This window comes from Lutjanus erythropterus, chromosome 11 (assembly GCF_056507025.1).
Source record: "Lutjanus erythropterus isolate fLutEry1 chromosome 11, fLutEry1.hap2, whole genome shotgun sequence".
NCBI lineage: Eukaryota > Metazoa > Chordata > Actinopteri > Lutjaniformes > Lutjanidae > Lutjanus > Lutjanus erythropterus.
This window is the reverse complement of record NC_139327.1, coordinates 31,203,972-31,227,625: the sequence shown is the minus strand read 5'-3', so window position 1 is coordinate 31,227,625 and position 23,654 is coordinate 31,203,972. Positions and strand designations below refer to the sequence as shown.

At 38.2% G+C, this 23,654-nt stretch overlaps 1 protein-coding gene across 5 annotated transcripts in view; it reads right to left on the bottom strand.

The window, feature by feature from the left end:
- The window catches only part of larp1 (La ribonucleoprotein 1, translational regulator), a 65,244-nt gene that overhangs the window by 28,674 nt on the left and 12,916 nt on the right, over nucleotides 1-23,654 (bottom strand). For all 5 annotated transcript variants that reach the window (XM_084729951.1, XM_084729952.1, XM_084729950.1 and 2 more), the window contains exons 2-3: nucleotides 8,495-8,559; nucleotides 5,526-5,591 (exon numbers count right to left, since the gene is read on the bottom strand). In XM_084729951.1, the coding sequence (XP_084586077.1) occupies nucleotides 5,526-5,591; nucleotides 8,495-8,559 (131 nt within the window). The remainder of the gene's footprint in view (nucleotides 1-5,525; nucleotides 5,592-8,494; nucleotides 8,560-23,654) is intronic.

Sequence of the window (23,654 nt, the reverse complement as noted above, 5' to 3'; positions counted from 1 at the left end):
GCATATTTGTACACTGAAAAAGTGTGGGTCCCTGTAATCACTCCTCCTGTCCATTAGGGTTGAACTATTTATCAAAATATTATCAACATCACAAAATGACAGAGTGCAATATCCAAATTTCAAGAGCTGGTCCCTACAGGAAGTTTCAATGTTCCTAAATCTGACCAATCATCATAGCTTTTCCATTAACTCCACATATCAGCATATTCCACCTATCACAGATCTACATTTCATTATCTTATTTATTAATATTTGTGTATTTTTATTTTGTTACATGCACTGAAAAGAACCAAGGTCTGCTGATAATATATCTGTTGCACCACAATGCTTCATTTATAATAATATATTGTGACAAATTTTACCTTTTTTAAAAAAAAATGCAGCTCTTTAGTTCCTCCAGGATTTCATACGCAGGTATTTTTTCCAGATATTTGCAGTCCAAAAAGCCAGATTTCACAGCAGTTTTTCTAAAAATAAATGTGATGCATGCTGTGATATGTTTAGGTGTTTTTTTTTTTTTTATGAAATTGCAGGAGCAAGTGAAAATTGCCCAAAAAAAGTGAATTTTTTGGTGTATTCTCAATGAAGAAATTTTAAACTTTAAAACATAGACAACTAGATATTTAATTGCAGTTTTACCTTCAACCACAGCGACAAACTCTTAGGCACAACCCTGCAATCAAAGAGCGCTGCCTTTATCAAGTTTCAGTGTCTATTTCGCAGCGTGCATCATGTGTGGAATTCAGCGACTCATTTACAGCTTTAAATGTTACGCGAAGGACCGTGAAGTGAACTCCAGCCATCTAAAAATAGCAGCAGCACCAATCCAGGGGTGTTTTAATGAAGGGGATCCCTAAAAGGACATCCCTTCACCGGTCTTGGCCACCGTCCCCCGACTCCACCCCTCCGCCCTCCCCACCTACGATTTCTGCCACCGGACCCACCCGTTATTCCTGGCTCTGATGATGTGACCCACATTTTCCTGCCCGGGGACATGCGCGCTCCCTCAGGTTCCCTCAGACCTGGCTGCCTAAAATAGGGGAGGTTAGCAGGGTTGCTCTCCCAGTGACACACTATCACCCAGAGATCAGAAATAGAAAACGTCACGGAGGGGTGATTGAGTGCTGCTGCTACTGTAAGGTGACACAAATTAGACGCATCCCCCATTGGACCGACAGCTGTGGGAGATGAGCAATATAGGGGAGCAGGTCAGTGTGTTGGATGTATGGTGAAGGAGGCTACAGACAGCTGAGCTGAGCGGGTCTAGACTGGAGAAGAGCGCTGTGTGCGACAGGTGTTAAAGGCCGAGACCATTTCTTTCATCTGCCTTTTTCCTGTTCAAGTTTTTCCTCGTCTGAAATTAGGTTCTTGAACGCGCCAGCCGACATTTCAAATTAATTGGTTAATCGTCACTAGGGCTGCAACTTATGATAATTTTCCATCATCAGTGGTGCTGCTGATTGGTTTTTCCATTCATCGACTAAATGTTCGGCCTGATGAAAGTCAACAACACCCATCACAATTTCCAAAAGCTCAAAGCAGCATCTTCATTATACGTCTTTTGTTCGACCGACAAAAACCCTAAAGATGTTCAATTAACTGCATTAGAAGAAGAAAGATACAAAAGAAATGAGAAGCTGAGGAATGTCTCTGCCTGAAAAATGGTCCCAACACCGAATGGATTAACAAAACCGTAGCCAATTATTTTTAGAGATCTTCCACTACCATTTCAAGTCTAAAAGAAATTTGGTATATGAGATTCTGGGAAGTAGCAGGGTACGGAAGTAGTCTTTCAGGCGGTGTCGGAGGCATTTTTAGTGTTTATCAGAACAATGCTAATTATTTTTTGCTCAGGGCAAGTAGATTGCCAGATGTGGCAAGTTCATCTAGCAACTCACATGCCCAAACAGGCAAGTGGTGAAAAAGAAATAAACTATTGAACTACTCTCATGATGAAAAAATGTCATAACATGCCATTGTCAATCTATCAAATATGGAGAATTCCTGCTTTTCTTTGCACATCATCACATTACACTGAATACGTTTGAGTTTTTGACTGACAAACTAGACACTGAAAGGCATCACCTTGGACTTTGAAAAATCAGATGGACATTTTTCACTATTTTTGAACATTTTATAGATGTCGCAGCTCTGTTAAACATGGCAATTAACTTTTTTCTTTGTTGGTATTTGACAACGGCTAATACTAAAACTTTTTGTACAGGGGCAAGTAAAAATCTCCAGGCAGTGGATCTCTGAAAACGTTGACATTGAACCCTGCTAATCTTTTCAGCTCTAATCGGCTGGTCTTAAAACACAATTTCAAATAGCATTTCCTGCCTGAACAACAAACCGAAACACAAAGAAAATTAACACCTTTATACAATTAATTACAGAAATGCAGCAAAAATTTTTGGGTAATTTTGTGAATCTGGAAACAGCAAACATTTGGTGTTTTTTGCTTCAGAAAATAATCATAAATAAATAATTAAAATAGTTGATTGTTATTCTGTCCGTACAACCAGCCAATGGTTTTATGGACGAATGCACTGCCTAAGCAGCCAAAACTGGAGTTGAGCTTGGAAAGATGTAGATATTTAGGGCCAAGACTACAACTAATAAGAGGAATAATGAATGAATAGTTTTAGACAGTGTTGCTTTGATTCACTGCTGACATGTTCTAATTATTTAATCTCTGGATAGTTTATATTATATGATGCGACACTGATGTTATAATGCTGCATGATGATGATGAATAATAGCAATTTGGAAATTTTATTTGCCTCCATCTTCTAATCTGTTTTCATAGTTGGATGCTTAAAAAGAAAAATGGCTTGTATACCTAATTATCTGGATGCCTGTGTGTGTGTGTGTGTGTGTGTGTGTGTGTGTGTGTGTGTGTGTGTGTGTGTGTGTGTGTGTGCGTGTGCATGCTCAGGGTGTTTCTTTCAACAACAAGAAATCATTTCTGTGGTCTTCTGATTGGCTAATTTATCCAGGATCTACACAGAACACACCCAATGATGTATCAATATTATACATATTTAGACATTTATTTTTCCAAATGACCGCCTTTTTACAACTTCCACGACAAGATAAGGTCAACTTCAGAGTTTCTGCCTGATCCCTGCTTCGAGGTCAGCCATATTTGTTTTGTCTCCAAACTGTCGGAGAGGTCCCGCCATGGTGGTGAGCCTGGACTAACTCTATCCTTTAAAAAAAGAAACAAGCAGTCCTGAGGACACAGAGTCGGGCCAGCACAGGCAGACTGCTCTGTCTGGACGTGATGTTTAGCTGCTGTGTAATTACAGCCACAACCACTAAAGTACCTATTGTAGAGAACTAAAGACATCCACTACAGCACAGTGAAGCAGCACAAGCTGAGGCTCAATCTGATTGGCTGGTGATCGTTATAATTTGTGACTTGAGGCTACTAAGATGCTGTTTTTATAAACACCAGCTTTTCTTTCTCACTCTGTGTTGTATATTAGTCTGTTAAATATTTCTGTCCGCCTTAACAGGACAATTGCAAACAGAACAACAGTGACCTATCTGCCTCTACTGGCTTGTCAATATTAAGTATTTTTTGCTACCACCACCACTCTTTTCTGAATTAATTTCTGCATATAAGCACCAAGTAATGCATCCAACACTGTCACATTATTATTGCAGAGGCCTCAAGTCAAAAGTATCGTGATATTTGATTTCACATCCTGCAAAGTCCGGCAGACACAAGAGTGACGTTTCTATTTTCCCATCACTTTTAAAACAAAAACTACATTTCCTAAGTTGTAATCCTGTATCTCTTAGACAATTGTTAACGCTTCTATGCCAAATATGCCAAAAATAAGAGTGTTTTCATATCAAAATCCCTCTCTTTTCCCATCCTGTAAGACGGGAAAATATGATTTGGTGACTCATCCTGAACTTGGGTGCGTTTGCAGAAAGTTATCCAATCAAATACGATTTGGGGGCAACAGGCTGACCAAAATAAAAAAGTGCATTTCACTGTTAGCTTGGGGCTCATAGTGGCTAGCAGATCACTATCAGAAAACTTAAATCTATTCTGAGATCTAATTTACTCCATTTCTCCTTCATCCTCAATTTCCTGATCTAACAGCACAGATCCAGTCAAATCTAACGGATCTCATTTATAACCCTCTTGCAACTAAATCTCACCCACATTTTCTCTTTCACTTTGAGTTGTCTCACATTACAGAAGACGACGCTCCAACGTCTGTTTCACTGTGACCTTGAAATAATTTCCTGTCACAAAGTCAAGTTGCTGAGAGCAACATAAAACCTTATCCAGCTTGATTAGAAGTAAAACAGTGAATACCGACCAGGTCCACAAGCATTATTAAAGGTGGCATATGCAGTGAAATATAGCGTTCAAAAATGGGTTCTGCAGTCGAAACTGAGTCTGAGGCGGAGGGAAACAATTTGCTCCAATATTTTCAGCGCTCAGGCTGATTGCCTTGCAGCGACACTGAACCTACATGAACTCAAGACAGGCACAACATTATATTCTGACAATAACGACAAGTCCTACGCTGTAAGTTGATCAGCTTTTTAAAACACAGACCTACTCATTTGGTGAACATTTGGCATTAATTTGAACTCTAAAAACAAATTAATAACGTTATTCTGGACCAGAATCGACATTTCAAAGTACACCACCGCTGCAGCGTTGACGTCAGAGAAACAGAAAATTTTTACCTTTACATGCTTCTTTAATCTCTGATGACATATCAGTGTTTCCACTGCTCTGCATGTTTTAGTTGTGTCCCTGCTCCAACACACCTGATTCAGATGATCAGCTCATCATGAAGCCTCTGCCTGACAGCCTGGAGCCTGATTACGAGCTGATCATGTGAATCAGGTGTGTTGGAGCAGGGAAACATCTAAAACATGCAGGGCAGTGAGCTCTGAGGAGCAGGATAGGGGAAAAACTGCATATCATGGTAATTTTATGTTTTAGTAGAGTAAATATATGAGTTTTCTTCTTTAAGTTCCCAACGTGGTCAAATCTCACAGATATAAGTTTACATGAAAATCCTCCCTAATGTGTTTTCTGAGAGAAAAGGGACGTTCTTTGGCCACTTGATTAATGCAACTATTCTGGTTGAAAGTACCGACTAAAAAAATTATCAAGGTGTCCGTTTAAAATGAAATCACTGTACCATCTTTCTGCAGCCAAAATCTACTGTTGTACATTCAAACAGCTGCAAAGATTTTGTGGCCTGACCAGCTGACCGAGCGACAAAAATTCAAGTCCGATACTAAAGTGCGCATGGAATAAGAAGTTACTTATATGGACGATTTTCTCAAATTTCACATTAGCCTGTTGGACATGTATGCAGATGTGTGGGCATCAGGTTGGCTCCACTGTACAAGCAACTGTTAAATATTTCAATGGTCTAAGAAGTCCCTGTGCGACAGACACGCCCTCATCTCATCAGTGTGTCCTCTGCACATCTATCAACCTGTGACTCCACACTTCTCAAACAAACACTGACACCCACCTGCATGTCTTTTGTTGCGATCTCCCCTGGAGTCGGCCAGCTGTTGGCGTCGCCGAAATCTCCAACCTGAGCAACAAATTTTCAAAACAAACAAACCAAAGCTGGGATTAGTGGGAGTGTCACAGGTATCTGGAATGAGGTGACGCTTTCACGCGCCGTCAGCGTGGATATTACAGGGTCAGAGGTGAGGATTTTACAGCTTTACAGCAGACTGTTAACTATGAGTTTCCTCATTCAGACCTGGGACTGTGTTTTACATTTATGCAGTGCTGCATTTCTTTTAAAAGCTTTATTTTCCTTGATTTTATGTATTCCATGTAGTTATTAACTTTAATTTTATTACTATTCAGTTGTTTATCTTATGTATTCTATCAATTTTATTTTCATCCTTATTGTTAATTTTACTTTTACTTGTGTTAACCAGCAGGTTTTATCATTTTGGAGATGCATTCTATGTATTCTATTCTCATTTTATTTTATTTTTACGAGTGGTTTTATTTTTCATCTTATTTTACTTTAATTGTGGTATTCTATCAGTGTTTTTATGTTCACTCTATGTCTTCTTTATGTGGAGCACTTGGTGCACATAATTTCTTTGTTGTAAAGCACCTTAGGCAACTTTTCTTGTATTAAAAGTGGTGTATAAATAAAGTTTATTATTATTACTGCATAAAAAAGATTTAAAAGAGTGTAAAAAGATTATCCTCTGAGGAAAGGTGGCTGCACTGCTGCATGTTGAAATTCTCATTGATGTTGCACCTTTCATCTCAGTTTTCACCACATGCTTAACAACCAAACCAAACGTTTAATTCATTTTTTTGCAAGAAATGTTAGTGTAAACCCTTTCTTCAATTAATGAAAGAAAAAAACACTACTGATATGTTTCACACCAGGTTAAACCTTTTGTTTCACAGCTAGAAAACGAGTTATTTTTCTTTACATATTTACAAAAACCACTTTGTGTTCCATATAATGTCAACCCTCACCATTAAAATCCTAAAAACGTCACTCATCTTCAGTGTTTTTCTAACTTACCTGCTGCCAACAACCAACTCTTACTTCTTTATTTATCTTTAGCCTTACATGTTGCCTGTGATTCTGTCAATTACTGTCTTTTGTTCCTGCCGTTTACTCACAGGTGTCATAAAACTTTGCGGTCAAGGTGTGGTTTAACAACCCTGGAGTACGGCAGCGGAGTGGCTGCCGTCAAAGGTGGGAAGTTGTGAATGAAACGCTTTGGGGAAGAGCTTGTCAGCTTTATCTAAGAGGCCATTGGCTCACCAGTAACTCATATTTGCATTCCAGGAAGTGTGAAGGGAGGCTGTCACACAGCTCGAGGCACCACAGTTAAATACCAGCACTGTGACCACACATGCCTTCACTGAGATCTGAACTAATTAAGATGTTCTGTCTGATTTGGCCATGATCTTATGGTCTATAATTACACAGAGTTAAGATTGTTTTCTAAATTTATAGTCATAGTAAACTGTTATTTAGCAGCATTAGAGGACCAATTCATCCCAAAATTGAAAACATGTATTTTTACTCAGGCCTGTGGTGCTATTTATCCATCTGGATTTTTTTTTGGTGCGAGTTACAGAGTTTTGGAGATATCAGCTGTAGAGATGTCTGACTTGTCTTCAAAATATAATTGGACTAAATGGCACTCGGCTTGTGGTGCTCAAAGTGCCACAAAAATTTATTCAACAGCAATGTCTCTTTCCAGAAATCATGACCGGGTTTCTCAAGATAATCCACAGACATTGTTGTGAGCAGTTTCATGTAGGAACTTTTTTTTTCTAGTGGAAACGAAAGTAGTTCCTACGTGAAACTGCTCCCAACAAGGTCTGTCTGATTGTGAGCTCCACAAGCAGGGTGCCATTTAGTTCCATTATATTTAAGAGAAGGCAGACATCTCTACAGCTGATATCTCAAAAACTCTGCAACTCTGCAACAGAAACTGCAAGAAACATGTATTTTTAAAGTTAGGGTGACTTGTCCTTTAAAATAATGTTCAGTTGGTTTCTAAAGTTCTCAAAATAGCAGAGATGGTGAAAATACTGCAAATCCAGGACTGTTAACTGTGAGAAACTGAACATTTGAATCAATTTGTTATTGTAAAACCAACGAAAAGAAATCAACATTTTGCACAACTGAAAATAAGCACATACATGACACGGTACTTAATAGCAAACAAATAGTTCAATATAATTTAAAAAAAAGGGGCTCCAACTAACAATTATTTTCATTATCAAATAATCGGTGTCTGAAAAAAGTCACAATCAAATCACAAAGAACCCAAAATGACGTCTTAATCTTGCTCCTTTTGTTCAAAACTCAAAGACTCTTCTTTTACTGTCATAACTGACAAAGAAAATCAGCAATCATTTGACATTTTTGCTTTTAAAAATCATCAAAAATCATTAGCAACTTTTCTTTTATTCAACTAATCGTTGCAGTTCTAGCAATGAAACCCAATGTCAATGAGTATGGTGTTTGTCAATACAGTGTTTCCTCCTGGAATTTAAAACTTGAATTTAACATTCGATTTTTAATTTGTTAGAAAGATATAAATCAAAGCAAAAATTAGCATTCACATTGTTTTGTTTGGCTGTTGTTATAATTAAAAGGACAAAAACAATATTAATATTTTGCCTCTTAGCAAATCCCTAAAGACAAAAAGAGGCAACTTTGATTTTTGATTAGTGATCCTTTGAAAGAAAAAAATACCGACTCTGTAGAGACAGAATTATACGCCATGTTCACTGAGTTAGAAAGCTCTAGTTTTATTATTTCTCTCCTTGTTTATTTTGTCATCTGTGTTCAAATACAGCAGTTACTTTCTACCAAATGTTGGCCTCGTTATGTCTGTCTTATGAATGTTTTTTAACCTTAAACAGAGCATTACTGAACACATATATACAGTACAATGTCTATTTTTTTCCAAACAGACACATAGAATATATTACCTTTCCTCCACGTCTGGCTTTGGGTGGGTTTCCTGCTCTCACCACCTTGGCGGGGCCAGTAGACTCTGTGGAAACACATAAAGATGGTCGACATTACAACCAGCTCTGCATACATGAGTGAAAAAAAAAAAAAACACCACGCAGAAGCAATGAAAGGAGAGAAAAGCAGGAAATCAGATTTCACATTTGAAATTTGTTCAAATTTTCTCCAAAAAGAGATGATTGTGACAAAAATCAGCTGAACAGACAAAAAAAAAAGCTCCAACACAGAAGAGTGTTTTTCTGCCTCAGTTTTGCCCACACATGTTCTGACTCTTGCTTGTCTCGGTTTAATTAGTTTTCCTTGTTTCTCATCAACCTTTCCATCACTTATCTACCTGTCACAAGAGGGCTCTCAAATTATCTGCTTTTCTTTTGCTTCAGATGCAACATCCTTTTCAGATAAACAGCAGCAACAACACGTTAATATCATCATTTTTCTGTCCTGCCATTACTGTAATCAGGTAGATCAACAACTACTCATTTCAACAAAACAAAACTCAGAAAATGCAAAAAAAAAAAAAAAAAATACCAGGACACATAATCAGAGCTGGAGTACACCGATTCAGCATCAGGAAAGAAAATGTTCAGAGATCACAGAAAGACATCAGTGCAGCAAAACAGAGAAAACTGAGTCATTCTGTCTGTCTTCAGTCACTGAAGTCAGTCTGTTGAATGAAAAAAAACATTCAAGGAAGTACTTTCTCATGTAATTTCATTAAAGGAAGATTTAGCGCGATTTATGGTGCATGAGGCACGTCAGCATCCCCTTTCCAAAACACAAATATATTCAATTTACAGTTATATTTAAAAAAAAAAAAAGAAACATTACAGAAGCTAGAAACAGCAAATGTTTCATGCTTCCTTCACATACTGCACAATAAATGAGTAAACAATTATCACATTTGTTGATTAACCTCCTGTGAGCTGACTAATCAATCATTTTCAGAACTAAAATGGGGGGGGGGGGGGGGTATCTCGTCAATCGACAGTTGATGAGCTGACGGTGGTTGGTTGTAAAATCTTAACATATCGTCCAACCCTACATCGGAACATTAACACGTTATCAAAACAATAATGAAAGCAAGCCAATAGATAAAAAAGATAAACTGATTAAACAAAAGCAGCTGATCCTACAACAAATCAATGGCACTCAACTAGAGCTGCAACGATTAATCAATTATTAAATTAATGCCAACTATTTTGATGATCGATTAATCGGTTTGAAAAAAAAAAAAAAGTAAAAATCAGCTCCTAAAATGTGAATATTTTAGTTTAGGTTTAGTTTCTTTACTTCCCTGTGACAGTAAACTAAATATCTTTGGGTTGTGAGTAAAACAAGACATTTGAGGACGTCATCGCAAGCTTTGGAAAACGCCGATTCACATTTTTCACAATTTTCTGACATTTTTGAACAACTAACTGATTAATCAAGGACATAATCAACTATGAAAATAATCAGTTGCAGTCCTACACTCAATCAATAGTAACAAGAAATTGGAAAAAATGACCTCATATGGAACAAAGAAAATCAAGACTGAGTGAAACAAGAACAGAAAACTGACAAGGAATACCTGCAACAATACAGATATGTTTATATATCCAACTATTTGTTCATATAGTCATGCAATATGACTGCTTTAGGTTCATCTGCTTGAGTGACTCAAACCAAGTAAAATGAATTTATAAAGTGCTAGACTGTAGGCTTTAAAATATTAATAACAGAGACTCAACACGTCCCATCAATGCCAACGCTAAGGCGAGAGTGGTGAGGAAAAAAATCCTGCTAACAGCCAGAAATCTCAAGCAGAGCCATGTTCTTTGAAGGTCATTTCCACCGAAGCTTTGTACATAACTTTAAAAACTTTGAAAATATTGGTCCACAGATGACTATCATTTACAAACATGCAGAGTTATCTAACAAAGGTGAAAAAGATTCCTAAAAAGTAGTTTTCCTTCATGAAAGCAAGCGATCAATATCTTTAGTTAACTATCCAGCCCTAGTTGTACCCGGTCATGTTCATTTCACTTCACTCATACAAACAGAGCAGGACCAGCCTGAGATTTTGCCTCTTGCCGTCTCCAGCTGAGCCGTCACCACAGTCTGACTACAGGGGAGTGAAAGCGGCTCACAGGGACTTCGCCGAGCCGTTTACACCAGAGAGAAAATCTCAGTAAGCTCCTTAAGGGATGCTCACGTTGAGGCCAAAAAGAGAAAGAGAGACAGGAACACAATCCTCTGGCAGACAGACGGCATCACTAACAACAAACCAAGAGCAGCAGCAGAGTAACAGGGTTTCATTACAGATGTATTACAGAGGACTGAAGTTTTTACAGCAAACCAGGAACTTCTGGAGCTGGAAAACAAACCAAATATATCCACCGAGAAGGCCATGTGAATCTCTAACGCACTGAATCAACTCATGTTTAAATTTTCATTACAAAGCCTGTAGAACTGAACAGAGAAAAGCCGAAACCAAAGAAACATTCAACCAACTGAAGCTGAAGTGATCAGTCGACTGAAATACAGCTGCAGCACAGCTGTTTTCACATATTACTGATTAATCATTTTGTCAATAAAGGCCTGTAACTATTTTCAAAGTCGATTCATCTGTTATCTTTTATTATATTCATTAATTTCTTGGGGACAGTGCACATTAATAAACATTGTGGTAAACATAAAAATATATATATAAATAGTCTTAGATGACATCTTTAGATCTCTTGTTTTGTCTGACCTTCAGTCCAAAACTCAAAGACATTCACGTAAAACAAGGAAATGTAACAGATGCTGACATTTCAGGATCTGAAACCAGGTAAAGTTTACCAGGTTTGCCTTAAAAAAAATAAATAAATAATCGCCAAGTGTGCTGCTGATCAGCAATAATTGGTCAATCTACTAAGAAGCTGAAATGTATCAATTTCGATCAATCAAAAGAATCATTTATCTAATGAAAATTTGTTTATAGAGCTGATTTAACAACAGTTAACAAAAATGTTGTACAATCAAATAGAGCAAAAACCATAAAAACACCACCATAAAATGACAATAACAATAAAAAGAATACAATAAAAACAACAGAAACATAAAACTGTTGACTGTAAGATTTAGAGATGGTTTTATATCATCGTAAATCGAATCTCTTTGGAGTTTTGGACCCTTGGTCATCAACACACATCAACTCACTGTCAGTATACCATATTATGTTCGAGTCATGTGAACATTATGCCTGCACACCAGTTCTGTGAAACATCAGACTGTTGAGTTCCTCTTTGCAGCAAAAAAAATTGTCTCTATTGTGCGCTTTTAGTGTTTGCACAAGAACACACACAAACAACTTTATTGTACAGTTTATCTGGAGCAGAGCTTGGCTGCAGTGTGTTCACATGTCAAGAGTTTCTTCATCAGCTTATGCTGGGGTGCAACAATTCTTCACATTCCTGAGACCAGAAACTGAGAGAAAGAAAATCATAAATAACAAAAGGTCAGTTTGAGTAAAGACGCTGTGATTGCTGAACAGAAACCGACGGAGAACCTGAATATCTTGACTGGATTTGACAATTTGACTCTCTGAAGTAAGTCCAACCAGGATAATATCATCGCAACGGGTGAAATAAAATCAGACATGAACTGGGGGTTAAATGTTCGAAAATCTTCTACCTTTTTCTTGCCAAAAAAAAAAGAAACCCTGCCTTCGCTATTCAAGTCCAGTGAGGGAGATAAGTGAAAGAGCAGCATCTTTACAGTATGTTTTCTTACTTGGAGACTGACAATCCTCTGGGTAAAAACTGTGACCAACTGGAGGTCACGTTTGCAGAGAGCATGACTGTGCAACCACACTGAGAGGTCGGTTAGGCAGAAAGAAGCACTGTGCTAAAGAAAATAAGGCTCTAAAGGTAGCAGTTCACTAGATGGAAATGTTCTCCATGCACATGGAGTTGGCAATCAAAACTCGAAGGCAGAAAATGCAGGATTTGTCAGTTGCTGTTTGTAAAAGTAGCAGCAAGACACAAATCTGCCTCCCGAGCAGCAGCACCCCATCAGATCTTCACCCACAGAGAGCCGCACTCAACAACACGGTTCATTGATTCTGCAGATAAACCCCGATTCCTCTCCAGTCTCAGCGTGGATTGTTGCCGCATAATTTGAGTACGAAAAGAAACAAAGATTATTCATTATGTATATTATTCAGTCTCGTTTGAATGTTGGCTGCTGTAGTTTGGTTTTTACTCAAGCTGGATGCACTGATGTTAGCTGATTCTCATTTTGAGCACAACTGAGGACATCAGAAACACCACAGAAATTCTCACGAAATGCCAAGGGGAATCAGAAGAGGAAGAACATACTTTATTAATCCCCTTTGGGGGAAATTCGATATCTTTAACTCCATTGTTAATTTTACACATGTGTAGGCCTGTATACACACGTACATTAGTTGCAGCCCTACTCTACCACGTCTCCCACATCAATTAAGCTGTTGATTATTTTCTCAATTTATCGATTATTAGTTGGTTTTTAAAATGCCAGAAATGTAAAAAAAAAAAAATGTTGATCGGGGTTTCCCAAAGTCTAAGATGTCAAAGGTCTTGTTTTACCCACAACTCAAAGATATTCAGTTTACTGTCATAAAAGAATAAAGATTTTCCATCATTTTCAGTGGTAGTTGACTGATTATTGGCCTGGCCAGTTATGGTTCCAATATTAAGCATTTTTACTCTCATCAGAATCAGCGTGCTTTTTTCTTCTCCAACTGCCAATTAGATTAATTAATTTAAAAGTTTCCGTGGTCTCACTCAATGTCCCGCCCACATACTATAACAATGAAAAGCATTTCAACAAAGTTTTGCATTGGACTCTTTGTTATTCAAATATTGGTTAACAGCTTTCTTGATAATTAAAAATCATAAAAACATATCTATCAACCACTAATTTTAAACTTCAGCCCCAATCAACACTGACTCAAATGGCATCACATGAGGAAAATCATAAGACTCACCACGGCTCTATGTGGAGCCACAAAGAGCTTTATACTACTTCATGCAGTAGAACTGCAGGGAGTGCAAACAAGACTGAAAATCAGAGGAGCTTCCCTTTAAAATTAGAGCAGGTTCAAACTCAGAACCAGTTCTTCATAACAAACACTTTAAAGTTGACCCTTGTGCCACCTCTCAAAGTGTCCTTTGGTATCTGAGAAATGTGACTTATGTCATCTACTCATACATCACCTTACATGACCTCTGGACATGGAGTTGAGAACTGGTTCAACACAGATTTAAATGAAGCTTCCTGACTCTGCAGTTTTTGACCTTTGTTTCATTTTGTTTGCTCAACTGTGTCAAAGTCACGTTGTGTCGTTCAGGGATTTTCAACAGAAGCTCCGAGGAAGCAAGAAGTCCTTTGTCCATTGATTTAAAGTGTAATTTTTTTTTTTTTTTTTACCTCAGATGTTACTTGAACAGAGCTGGGTATGATGACACTTTTACATTTTAGTGGTAATAGCAATTGTAGATGTCAATGTCCACTGTAGACATCTGCAACTTAATCACACCCTGCCAACTTTTACTATTGTCTTCTATTAAAACTCATTTCCATTTTCACTGCTTTACTTTGCTGTCAGACAGTCTTTTCTGACAGGAAACTGCTTTTATATAGGTTAAATATCATTATGTCCAAACCAACCAAACTCCAAAGGCAAAACCTGTGATTTTACGTTGCAGAACATGTGAGTTGCAAGACCACTGCTGCCTTGATGGGTTAGTTTACGTTATTATTGAGACTTCAGTGAAGCCAAACTGTTCTTTTAAAGCACCAAAGTCACAAAATAACACAAATAAACTCAACAATGTAGCCAGCGATAAACCAACAACTCCTGTGTTCAATTAATGATATTTCCTATGGAGTCTGGTTGGTTTGGAGAGAGCAAAATCTGACTTGACTTCCGTTTTCCGTCAGAAACGGCTGTCTGACTTCAAAATGAAGTATAACGTAAACTTAAAATGATTTGTTTGGGTTTTTAGGTAGATCTTTTTTACGTTTTTAAGTTTTCTGCTGCTGAGCCTGTCTACAGCAGTTCACTGCTTAGCATACAAACACCCTTCAAATAATCTGAACTATCTCTTTAATATCTACAACTCATTTCTCACTATTAATGATAACTTAGAATCAGTTCTGACTAGTATAAATGTCATTTCTACATGAGAAAATGTACATTGTAACATGTAAAATTGTTTTACAGACATCTTAAATTAACTTTTTGGAATGTTGAAATGTCATTTCTGCTAATGAAATACCAACTAGTCAGCTCTATGGATTAAATGTTATAAAGGCTTGCTGACAAATTCTGAATATGAGAAAGAAAATGAGATAATAGTATGAAAAACAAAATTACAGCAAATGTTCAAAGGTTGACAGCAACAGATAAATGTGTGTAACCTATCCAGCTTTTAAATAAATACATACTTGTTCACTAGTGACAAGTTATTTGCAGATTTTCTCCAGTTACAACAGAGCAGTAGGTACAGATTCAGGCTTCCTGTGAGATTCCATTAATAAATTCCACTAAGTTAAACATAAATTAATAAATATTTTTATAAAGAGTTTATGTGATCTAATTCAACACTTAAATATTTGCTTTGTGAGCCTGGAGGCTGAACTTCTTAACCTGGCTACATTTTGCTGCTAAATAAAAGCTTCTTATAACCCAGTGCTGTTTCCAGTGGTTAAACTCAACATTTCACACTAAGCGGGCATAATGTTGCTTCAACAGTCTGCTGCTTAAACTAATCACGGCTGATGACGTCACATGAACCTACCATTCAGCCAGGCCAAAAGAGAAATCTCAAAAATGATGGATGGGATTTCTCGAACTGAAGTAACAAAGCTGCAGTGTTCACCAAAATTCAAGACTTTCTACCAGCCCTGAAATGGGATCCTAAAGTTTTTCCAATCGAGTCTGCAGCACAAACGTCCTCCGGAGGTTTTAGGAGCAGAAACCCTTGAGCATTAGCTGACCTGAATCTCAAGACACAACCGGGGTTTATCGTAGGATTACATATTTCAGCTTTCTTCTCTTTTCTTCTCTAAAAACTAATCATTTGTGCTCTAGCTCATGCTCCGACCTTCCAACAAATTTATACCAGCAGTCTTGAGTGTTTGTAGGATTTTTTTTTTACCCTAAACATCTTGTCACACTTGAATTTAAAATGACACACTGACAACAATAAATTTCAGTGTCAACTTGAGCAAATCGTTTGCATCAAGTTCAGCTATGGCCGATAACAAGCCTTCCTGACAGCGCTGATCTTTGAGGGAACTAAGAGCCAAAAGGTCAGACACTATCACAGCTTATTAGCTCATTATTTTGGACCATCAACTTTGACTTAGCCTTTTCTGTCAGAGTACGTTTTTTGAATAAACAGTCTATGCATATTAGTGTGTTAGCAAACCAACTGAACTCTTGCTCAAACAATGTACAATCCTAAGAACAAAATGCAAAGACAGACACACTGCAGGGAGAATAAAAAGCTTGTGGGGACTATTGTGACCAATGCTAGCTTGTCCGGTCTGGCTAGCTTGTTAGCAGTTAGCTTGCCGGCTAGGAAAACTCCTGGAACAAAATACTGGGCGAGCACAAACAAGTTGATTTCAGTGTGCCACTCTCAGTTTTCTACAAGGGTTGCAACTAGAAATTATTTTCATTGTCAATTAATCTGTTGATTATTTTCCTGATTAATCGATTAGTTGTTTGGTCTTTAAATTGAAAGAAAACTGTGAAAAAGTCAGTGTTTTCCAAAGCAAAGGAATACTTTTCACATCTAATTGGTGAGACAGGTGTGTAAGAGAGGGACCAGTGAACCAAAACGTAAAAAAAAAAAAAAAAAAGAACTCTGCACACTGCACACATTTTGGGTTTTTATCTAATGAAGGTACCGAAACATCACAAATAAATGTTATAAGTTATACAGTGTATTGGAGTTATTTTGCAACTTTTTAGTGTTTAGTCCAAGATGACGTCCTCAAATGTCTTGCTTTGTCCACAACCCAAAGACATTCAGTTTACGGTCATAGAGAAATAAAGAAAAAAGAAAATATTCACAATTTAAAAGCTAATATTATAGGATTTTTACTTTTTATCAAAATAGATGCCGATTATTGTATCAGACAACCAATCAATTAATCATTGTAGCTCTAGTCTCCACAAACAAGACAGAAAACATTCTCCTTTGTGCAGCTAAATATGCAATAAATCACAAATATTCTTCAGCTCCCACTGACATGTCACCAATCATTACAGGCAAAAGCTGATCAGTCATTTGTTCACAGTCTTACTATTCCCTTTAGAAGGAGTTTACAGCATTACCGAGAACATATGGCCACATCTGGACAATTTAACACACATTTCATAGAGCAACAAACATTAGCCTGAAACTTTGACTGGGGCACCAACTTCGAGCTAAATTAAGCCAAGGAACTGACATGAATTCCTGAAGTATTTATCCGCTCTTATCTACTTAGTTTGAACAAAAAGTGTGCACAACAGTAGAGTGAAAGTTTCAAAAACTGAAAATCACACTGCTGCTTACAGAGCATGACAGAGCATGTTTAGCATAAACACTGCGTTTAAGATTTACAGTGCGACCATCAGGTCATTCTAGCAAAACATTTCCTTAATTATTACTGCACTGATTTCCTCTGAACCACGATTTGAATACTTGTCAAAGGAAGTGGGACAACCGAACACTTACTCAGGAGTCTTTGTGCATCGTCATCGTGACAGAGGACTCAGGCAGCTTCAGAGTAACTGTCAGGAGGAATGTATTATTTCATATAAGAACTTAGAAAGCCTCTCTTTCCTATTTTTACTTCTAGTACTTTGGTGTATTTGTACAAAGTCTTGACATAAAAAAAAGTTGTTTTACAGCTGAATTATTTTGTAGTCCAGTTTATACTTCATTCATTTTCACATCATTATGTTCATGTTTTTGTATCAGCCAAGGTAGCAGAGTGCATTTGCACATTAACGTGACACAAAATATTAATTTTAAAATGATTTTATGGCTTTATTTTGCAATAGTGACCTCCTTACTGTACATTATCCTGCTTGTTACATGTTATGTACCAAAGAAAATCAATAATTTGACCCAAAATATTAACTTTAACAGACCTTAGAGTGTTGCCCTTGACCAATCAGAATAGAGTATTTAACAAAGCCATGTAATAAACATGAATATCAGCTCTTCTTGTTTTGAGGTAAATCTTGTGAAAATTGATCCAAACAAAAAGTTGTTGCCTGTCTGCACCAGACACTCAGTGCAGTTCCTGCTTCCCAGAACTGTATCTGACTCATAATTTAATTTTGCAGTCATTCAACCGCTGCAACGAGTGGACAAACAGTGGTTGTTCAATGATAAACAGCAGGTTTGTCGAGCTCCAGCACATTCTGCTGATCAGCTGAGCCGTGCGCTACGATTCCCCCACTAAGGCCATGAAGGCATCACTCACAGGGCGGCTCAGTGTTCAGGGCCTATCAGATGATATCAGATGATAGTTTAAGGTCAGAGGAGAGTCTCCCAGGGCCATGACGTCTGCCAAACTCTAAGCTGCCGCTCCTCAGGCAGTCACACAGTCAGCAGTGCATTCAGACAAGATCTCTGAGGCTTTAAATGCTTTCCAAGATTTACTTTCCAAGCAACGTAAGCAACAGGTTATTGCAGTTTGCACTTTTGCCCTTCACCTTTCTGTTTTATTTTGTACTTCTGTTAGACATTTCAGACATCTCACAGTTTTTAAAAAGGTAGTTTATTGATACCCTACTGCAAAGTGCTGGCTTAATTAGCTAATACAGCAAAAAAAAACTGAATGTGAAACACTTTGCCAGATCTGGAAAGTGGGTCAGAAATCTACTTGCCTAAGTCAATATTAACTTGCCCCTGCACAAACTGCTTTATTTATTAGCAGTTATCAAATAACATCAAAGACCATCATGTTTAATCTAAGGCTGCAGCATCTACAAAGCCAGAAAATACTTTCAGTATCTTGTTTTTCTTTCTGCCATTTTTGCGTGAAAAAAAAAAGTTAACCACCAATCAATTATCAAAAAACTTTAATAGTTCATTTAATTTTTACCACTTGCCCAGTCAGGCAACTGAGCTGCCAGATTTACTTTCCCAGCACGGCATTTTACTTGCCCCGTGCAAGCGGGCAATCCTAATTGCTGAACCCTGCGCAACAGTTCAAGGAGTTTCTGTTCCCTGTTCAACTTCCACTCGGCAAATATTGAGGTGGTGACTGGTCAAATCAAAACATCAAGACCAATACAACCTCCGTACAGCATTTTTAACAATTAATATAAGAACGTGAAATTGGAATTTTCCAATTATACTTAAATATTAAGTCATGAAGTTGACCTCCCGCTCCTGCTTAAAAATAAAGCAAGATCACGTCTGCAAGAGAGCAAGAAACATTCAATTTAAATGCTACTCTCACCAACAGTACGAAACCCAAAGATTCTTCAATAACCATGATAAATGACACAGAAAAGCAACAAATCTTTACATTTAAGAGGCTGAAATCAGAGGGTGTTTGATATTTTTGCTTGAAAAATTAAACACTTAATTATCAAAAGACTTCATTTTCTTTCAATCAACTAGTCAACTAATCGCTGCAGCTCTAATCTTGTGATTATGCACTGCAATTTTGTAAAATTTGAAAAGCAGTTGATTCATGCCATTTTGGAGAGGTACTATAAAACAGTCACACATCATGAAATTCTAAAGTAAATTATGCCTCAACCCAAACTATCACTTACTAATCTAATTGTGTAAACTTGATTAGATAACGATTCTTCAGAGCTATCAACGCTACAATAAATGTTCGAAAAGAAACTCTTAGTCATCAGTTTTTTGCTGCTGATCTTTCGTTTGCCAGCTTATAGTTTGAAGAAATTATTTGTTCAAGACTGTGCGTGCCAAAAAGCCTAAAAGCATGAGAGCACCTTGAGAACAGTCTGGCTCGACAGGTAGGAGTGAAGGCTGGGTGTTATCTAAGCGTTATGTGCTCAACTGTGTACGAAAGCGCTGATAAGAGTGTTTTATATTCGCTAAAACTCAAGGACAGGTCAGGTGTGTGTGCATGTGTGGTACTGAAACATATGGAAGCGAAAGATGTGAAGTGAAGACATACAGGAGAGGAGGAGGGAACAAGGAGTGCTGATGATATCTGCATTAGCAGGGAGATCAATTTCATCAAACCAAGTGCTCTTAATTCATGCATCAGCAAATGAGAACAAAATGAGTCAGAAGGAAGAGGAAATACATTAATCCTCTCAACAAAGCACTTCCATTATATGGGAAAAAAGTTTTTTCCATATTTTGAAATGTGCATTGTAAGACCATCACAGTACACAGTCGCCTGAAATGTCAAAACTAAACACAATATGGTGAAGCTGTTAAATCTAAACAAAACTACCAGGAAGTCCCTGCTGCATACACATAACATCCATAACAGGAGTTTTAAGTAGTGCATCACTGTGTGACAAATTCTCTGTAATAGAACAGAGGCTTAGTATTTTTTTTATAAACAGTTTCCCCTCAGAGCTGCAAGAATTGCAAGAGAAAGTCATAATAACAATTCGGGAGACGAAACACGATCCTCATTTTCTCAGCACTAAATGAAAACTCTCCATCCTGCTGCAGCAAGCTTTCAAATGAAGACAAAAAATAAACATAACCTCCCCCTACACACACACACAGACTGAAGTCTAACAAAACTAACAACAAATGGGACTGTCTTGTTTGACCTGTAACTGTATCAGTGCAAATTTTGAATAAACAAAACAAAACAAAACGGCAGGATCGAGCTGGATCAGCCGGACCTGAAATGCGACCTGACAAACAGCACAAACACACAAACAATGTAGCACCCACTTAGTCCACATCAGTGCAACTTTACTGTCAGAATTTCTTAACAAAACTGAAATAATTTAAGGCAGTCAAGCACTGAAAAGTGTTTGTGTGCTTAACTTGACCATAATTATATGCATGTTGATCGTATTTATGGTTTACACGATATTCTGAAGTAATTCATGTCACTTTATGTTGTATTTGCTTCACCAAACAGGCAATTATGAGATCAGTTACCCTTAAAACTTCTGCATCACAATCAAGTTAGTAAATACTGTGAACACACTTCTTTGTGTTCTTATCATTCATGGATTGGAGGAGAAGATTTCATCAATTTCATCTGTGTATTCAGTAAAGAGCTTAAGTGCAGGATGTGTTTAGCCTAGCTTAGCAAGAAAACTGGAAAGAAATGCAAACTGCTAGCCTATGGCATTAAACACAGCCAAAAATGTCATGAAACTGCTCCAAAAATTATGATTACGCTTCACATGTTTTGGACCAATCTTATTACTAATCGCACAAGATGAAACAGGTACTGAGTTTATCGTTTAACTTCGGAGAAGGATCTTTCCTAAAAATGTTTTCATGTGATTGCAGGCTCACTGAGATACAGCCAAATGATGGGATGCACCAATCAACCAGCCAGAGACCGGAATCGGGACGGTTTTCAGCTTGACTGCCAATGACCAGTGGCCAGTTGGTCAGTGCCAGAAATCTGATTCTGTGCCAGTAAAAGTTACACACATGCTCTGGACGAGGGTTCGCATCACGCAGACAGCGACACAGACAGTAATGTCACTGCTTCATTCAACGCCGCTGGACACGGACACATACCCACAGTCGTCTGTGTTAAGAGGAGCAGAAGACTCCATGAACAGGATAAAAAAAAAAAGAGGACAGACTACAAGGAGCAGCTCAGCAGATGACAGTGCTTCAGGCTAATGTTAGCTAGAAGCATACCACTGTTCACAGACTGACAGTTAAAATCTCAACTCCTGTTCTAGCTGAAGAATAAACAACCTATGTTGACCACGTCTTTTCAAACATTTTCTTCTCCAGACTCGTTTAACTTGCACTTTTGTTTTTTCCCTCACTGCATACTGCAGATTCTGGTAATAATTCCCTGCCGGTTCATCACTACAAGCAACGCAGAGTCATGTGATCCATTGAATTATCACTGCAGCTTTAAGTATGGACTCTTAAATCCTATTTTCTCAAATGTTGTTTGTAAAGTTCATCCATGCAGTTGGCAGACATACAAATGAAAATAATGCAGAGGGTTCCTGTAAACCGATGATTTATTGTGGCTGTAAGAGGGCTTATTTAAACCTCTTTAGCTCCAGACCACAAGGTGAAAAACAACTTCATTTCAGACTGAAGAGCTCAAAACGTAAAACTGTCATCACATTTACAGAGTGAGAGGAATGTCTGAAAGGGCCTTCAACTGACACAGAAAACCATGCATTCATCCTGTTAACTGCTTTTCCCTAATCATCAGTTTACCCAAAACACATTATTGAAGTATATAGTGACTCCTCTTACTATCGAGTCCATCATCATCATCAAGTTCCTCCCCTCTTCATATAATTCACTCTCATTTCACTGCCTCCTGTATTTATTCCCCTACGTCTTTCCTCACGTCACTTAGAGCACAGTTGTTGCAGCCTGCTGTGCACGCCTGACTGCCAGAGGCTACCATTAACATTAGCCAAAACCAACCCCCACCAGTTCACATCAACCATTACCTCGCCCTCTGTCTCTCCAGTACTGTTAGTTCAAGTCATGCAGCTTTAAACGCTGCACATGTGCTCATTTTGCACCATGAATCCAAACTAAAACAGCAGCTCTCCTCTTTCTTTCCACTTACTTTTATCTCCAGTTTCACCACAGCCCGCCCTCCTCTTTTTCTCAGAAACCTCACAACAGAGTGCACACCTCAGGTGGAGTCCAAAGACAAATTCCCATGGGTGCTGCAGCAGTGACAATACCTGCTCCAGAGCCCACAGGGTATCGCTGGTGAATCCTATAAATAAACCTTGTGCCACGTCGGCTCTGCAGTCTTAGGTAAACACAGTGGTAGTGTTGGGAAACGGGCCCAGTCCGCAGCCAGATGCTGGGATTTTTTCGTTGGCTGTGGCAAGTAGTTTTTTCCTGCTCCCACATGTATTGTATCACCATTCTTAGGTCAAACTGTATTTGAAAGATTTACTTACTCTGGTGAGTGTTGTATTTTGGGATTTCCCAGTTACAGTGGAAAGTTATAGGGGTAAAGAAGCAGTTTGACGTCTTCCTCACAGGATGATATTCAACAAAACACCCACAGAAGCCAACGTCTAACAGAGAAAACCCTTATTATAAACACACGTTTGAATTTTGAGACAGATCTTCTCTCTCTGAATTAATTAAATGAGAAACAAAAGCAGGAATTGTTTAAACATGACGGGCGGCCAAGACGTCTTACTTTGTGAGGGCTCATTACAGGAAAACAAGACCTGGGTGAGGAGGTGTGATAAATACCTTATATTCATTTTTTTAAGTATCATTTAATCAGTCTGAAACCTAATCATGTTTTGTCTACAAGCCGCCTGCAGTCTGATGCATGCAGAGCAGCACGGAGTGACGACAGAGGGAAGCCTGTCTGAGAGAACCAAATATGGAGGAAACGACAGTCAGAGTGTAAGCCGGCAGACCGCCTGCCTGCCACACACACACACGTCAAAGACTCTCCGGCAGCGTCACATGATCACTGTGGTGACATCACCTCTTTAGGAGTCAAAAGCTCAGACAGCAGAGGGCCGTGAGGCGTCTCCCTGTGTACGCTGAGCCACAGTGACATCCTGCACAGAAACACACACGTTTAGTCCAAGTCGAGCAACAAGAGAGCTACCAGGGCTGCAACAAATCTAATCGGACATCAAATCTCACCTGACGCAGGCCTCGATGCTCAACTCAACGCTTTGCATGAAAATTCCTAGATGAATCTTAACATTTATTCAGGGATCCTTTTCTGCAGGTTGTCTCAAACACATTTCAGCTCCAGTGTGTTGTGAGTTCCCAGGAACAGCAAGTATTTTATTCAATACTTTTATATGCCATATAGCAATGATGCTGCTAAAAAAAAACTCAAAGACTGGCTGACATGTGATGTGCATTGTTGCAAAAAAGACTATACAGTCGCTAGAAGTGTATGATTCCACTTTTGCATGTTGAGTAGTGTTAA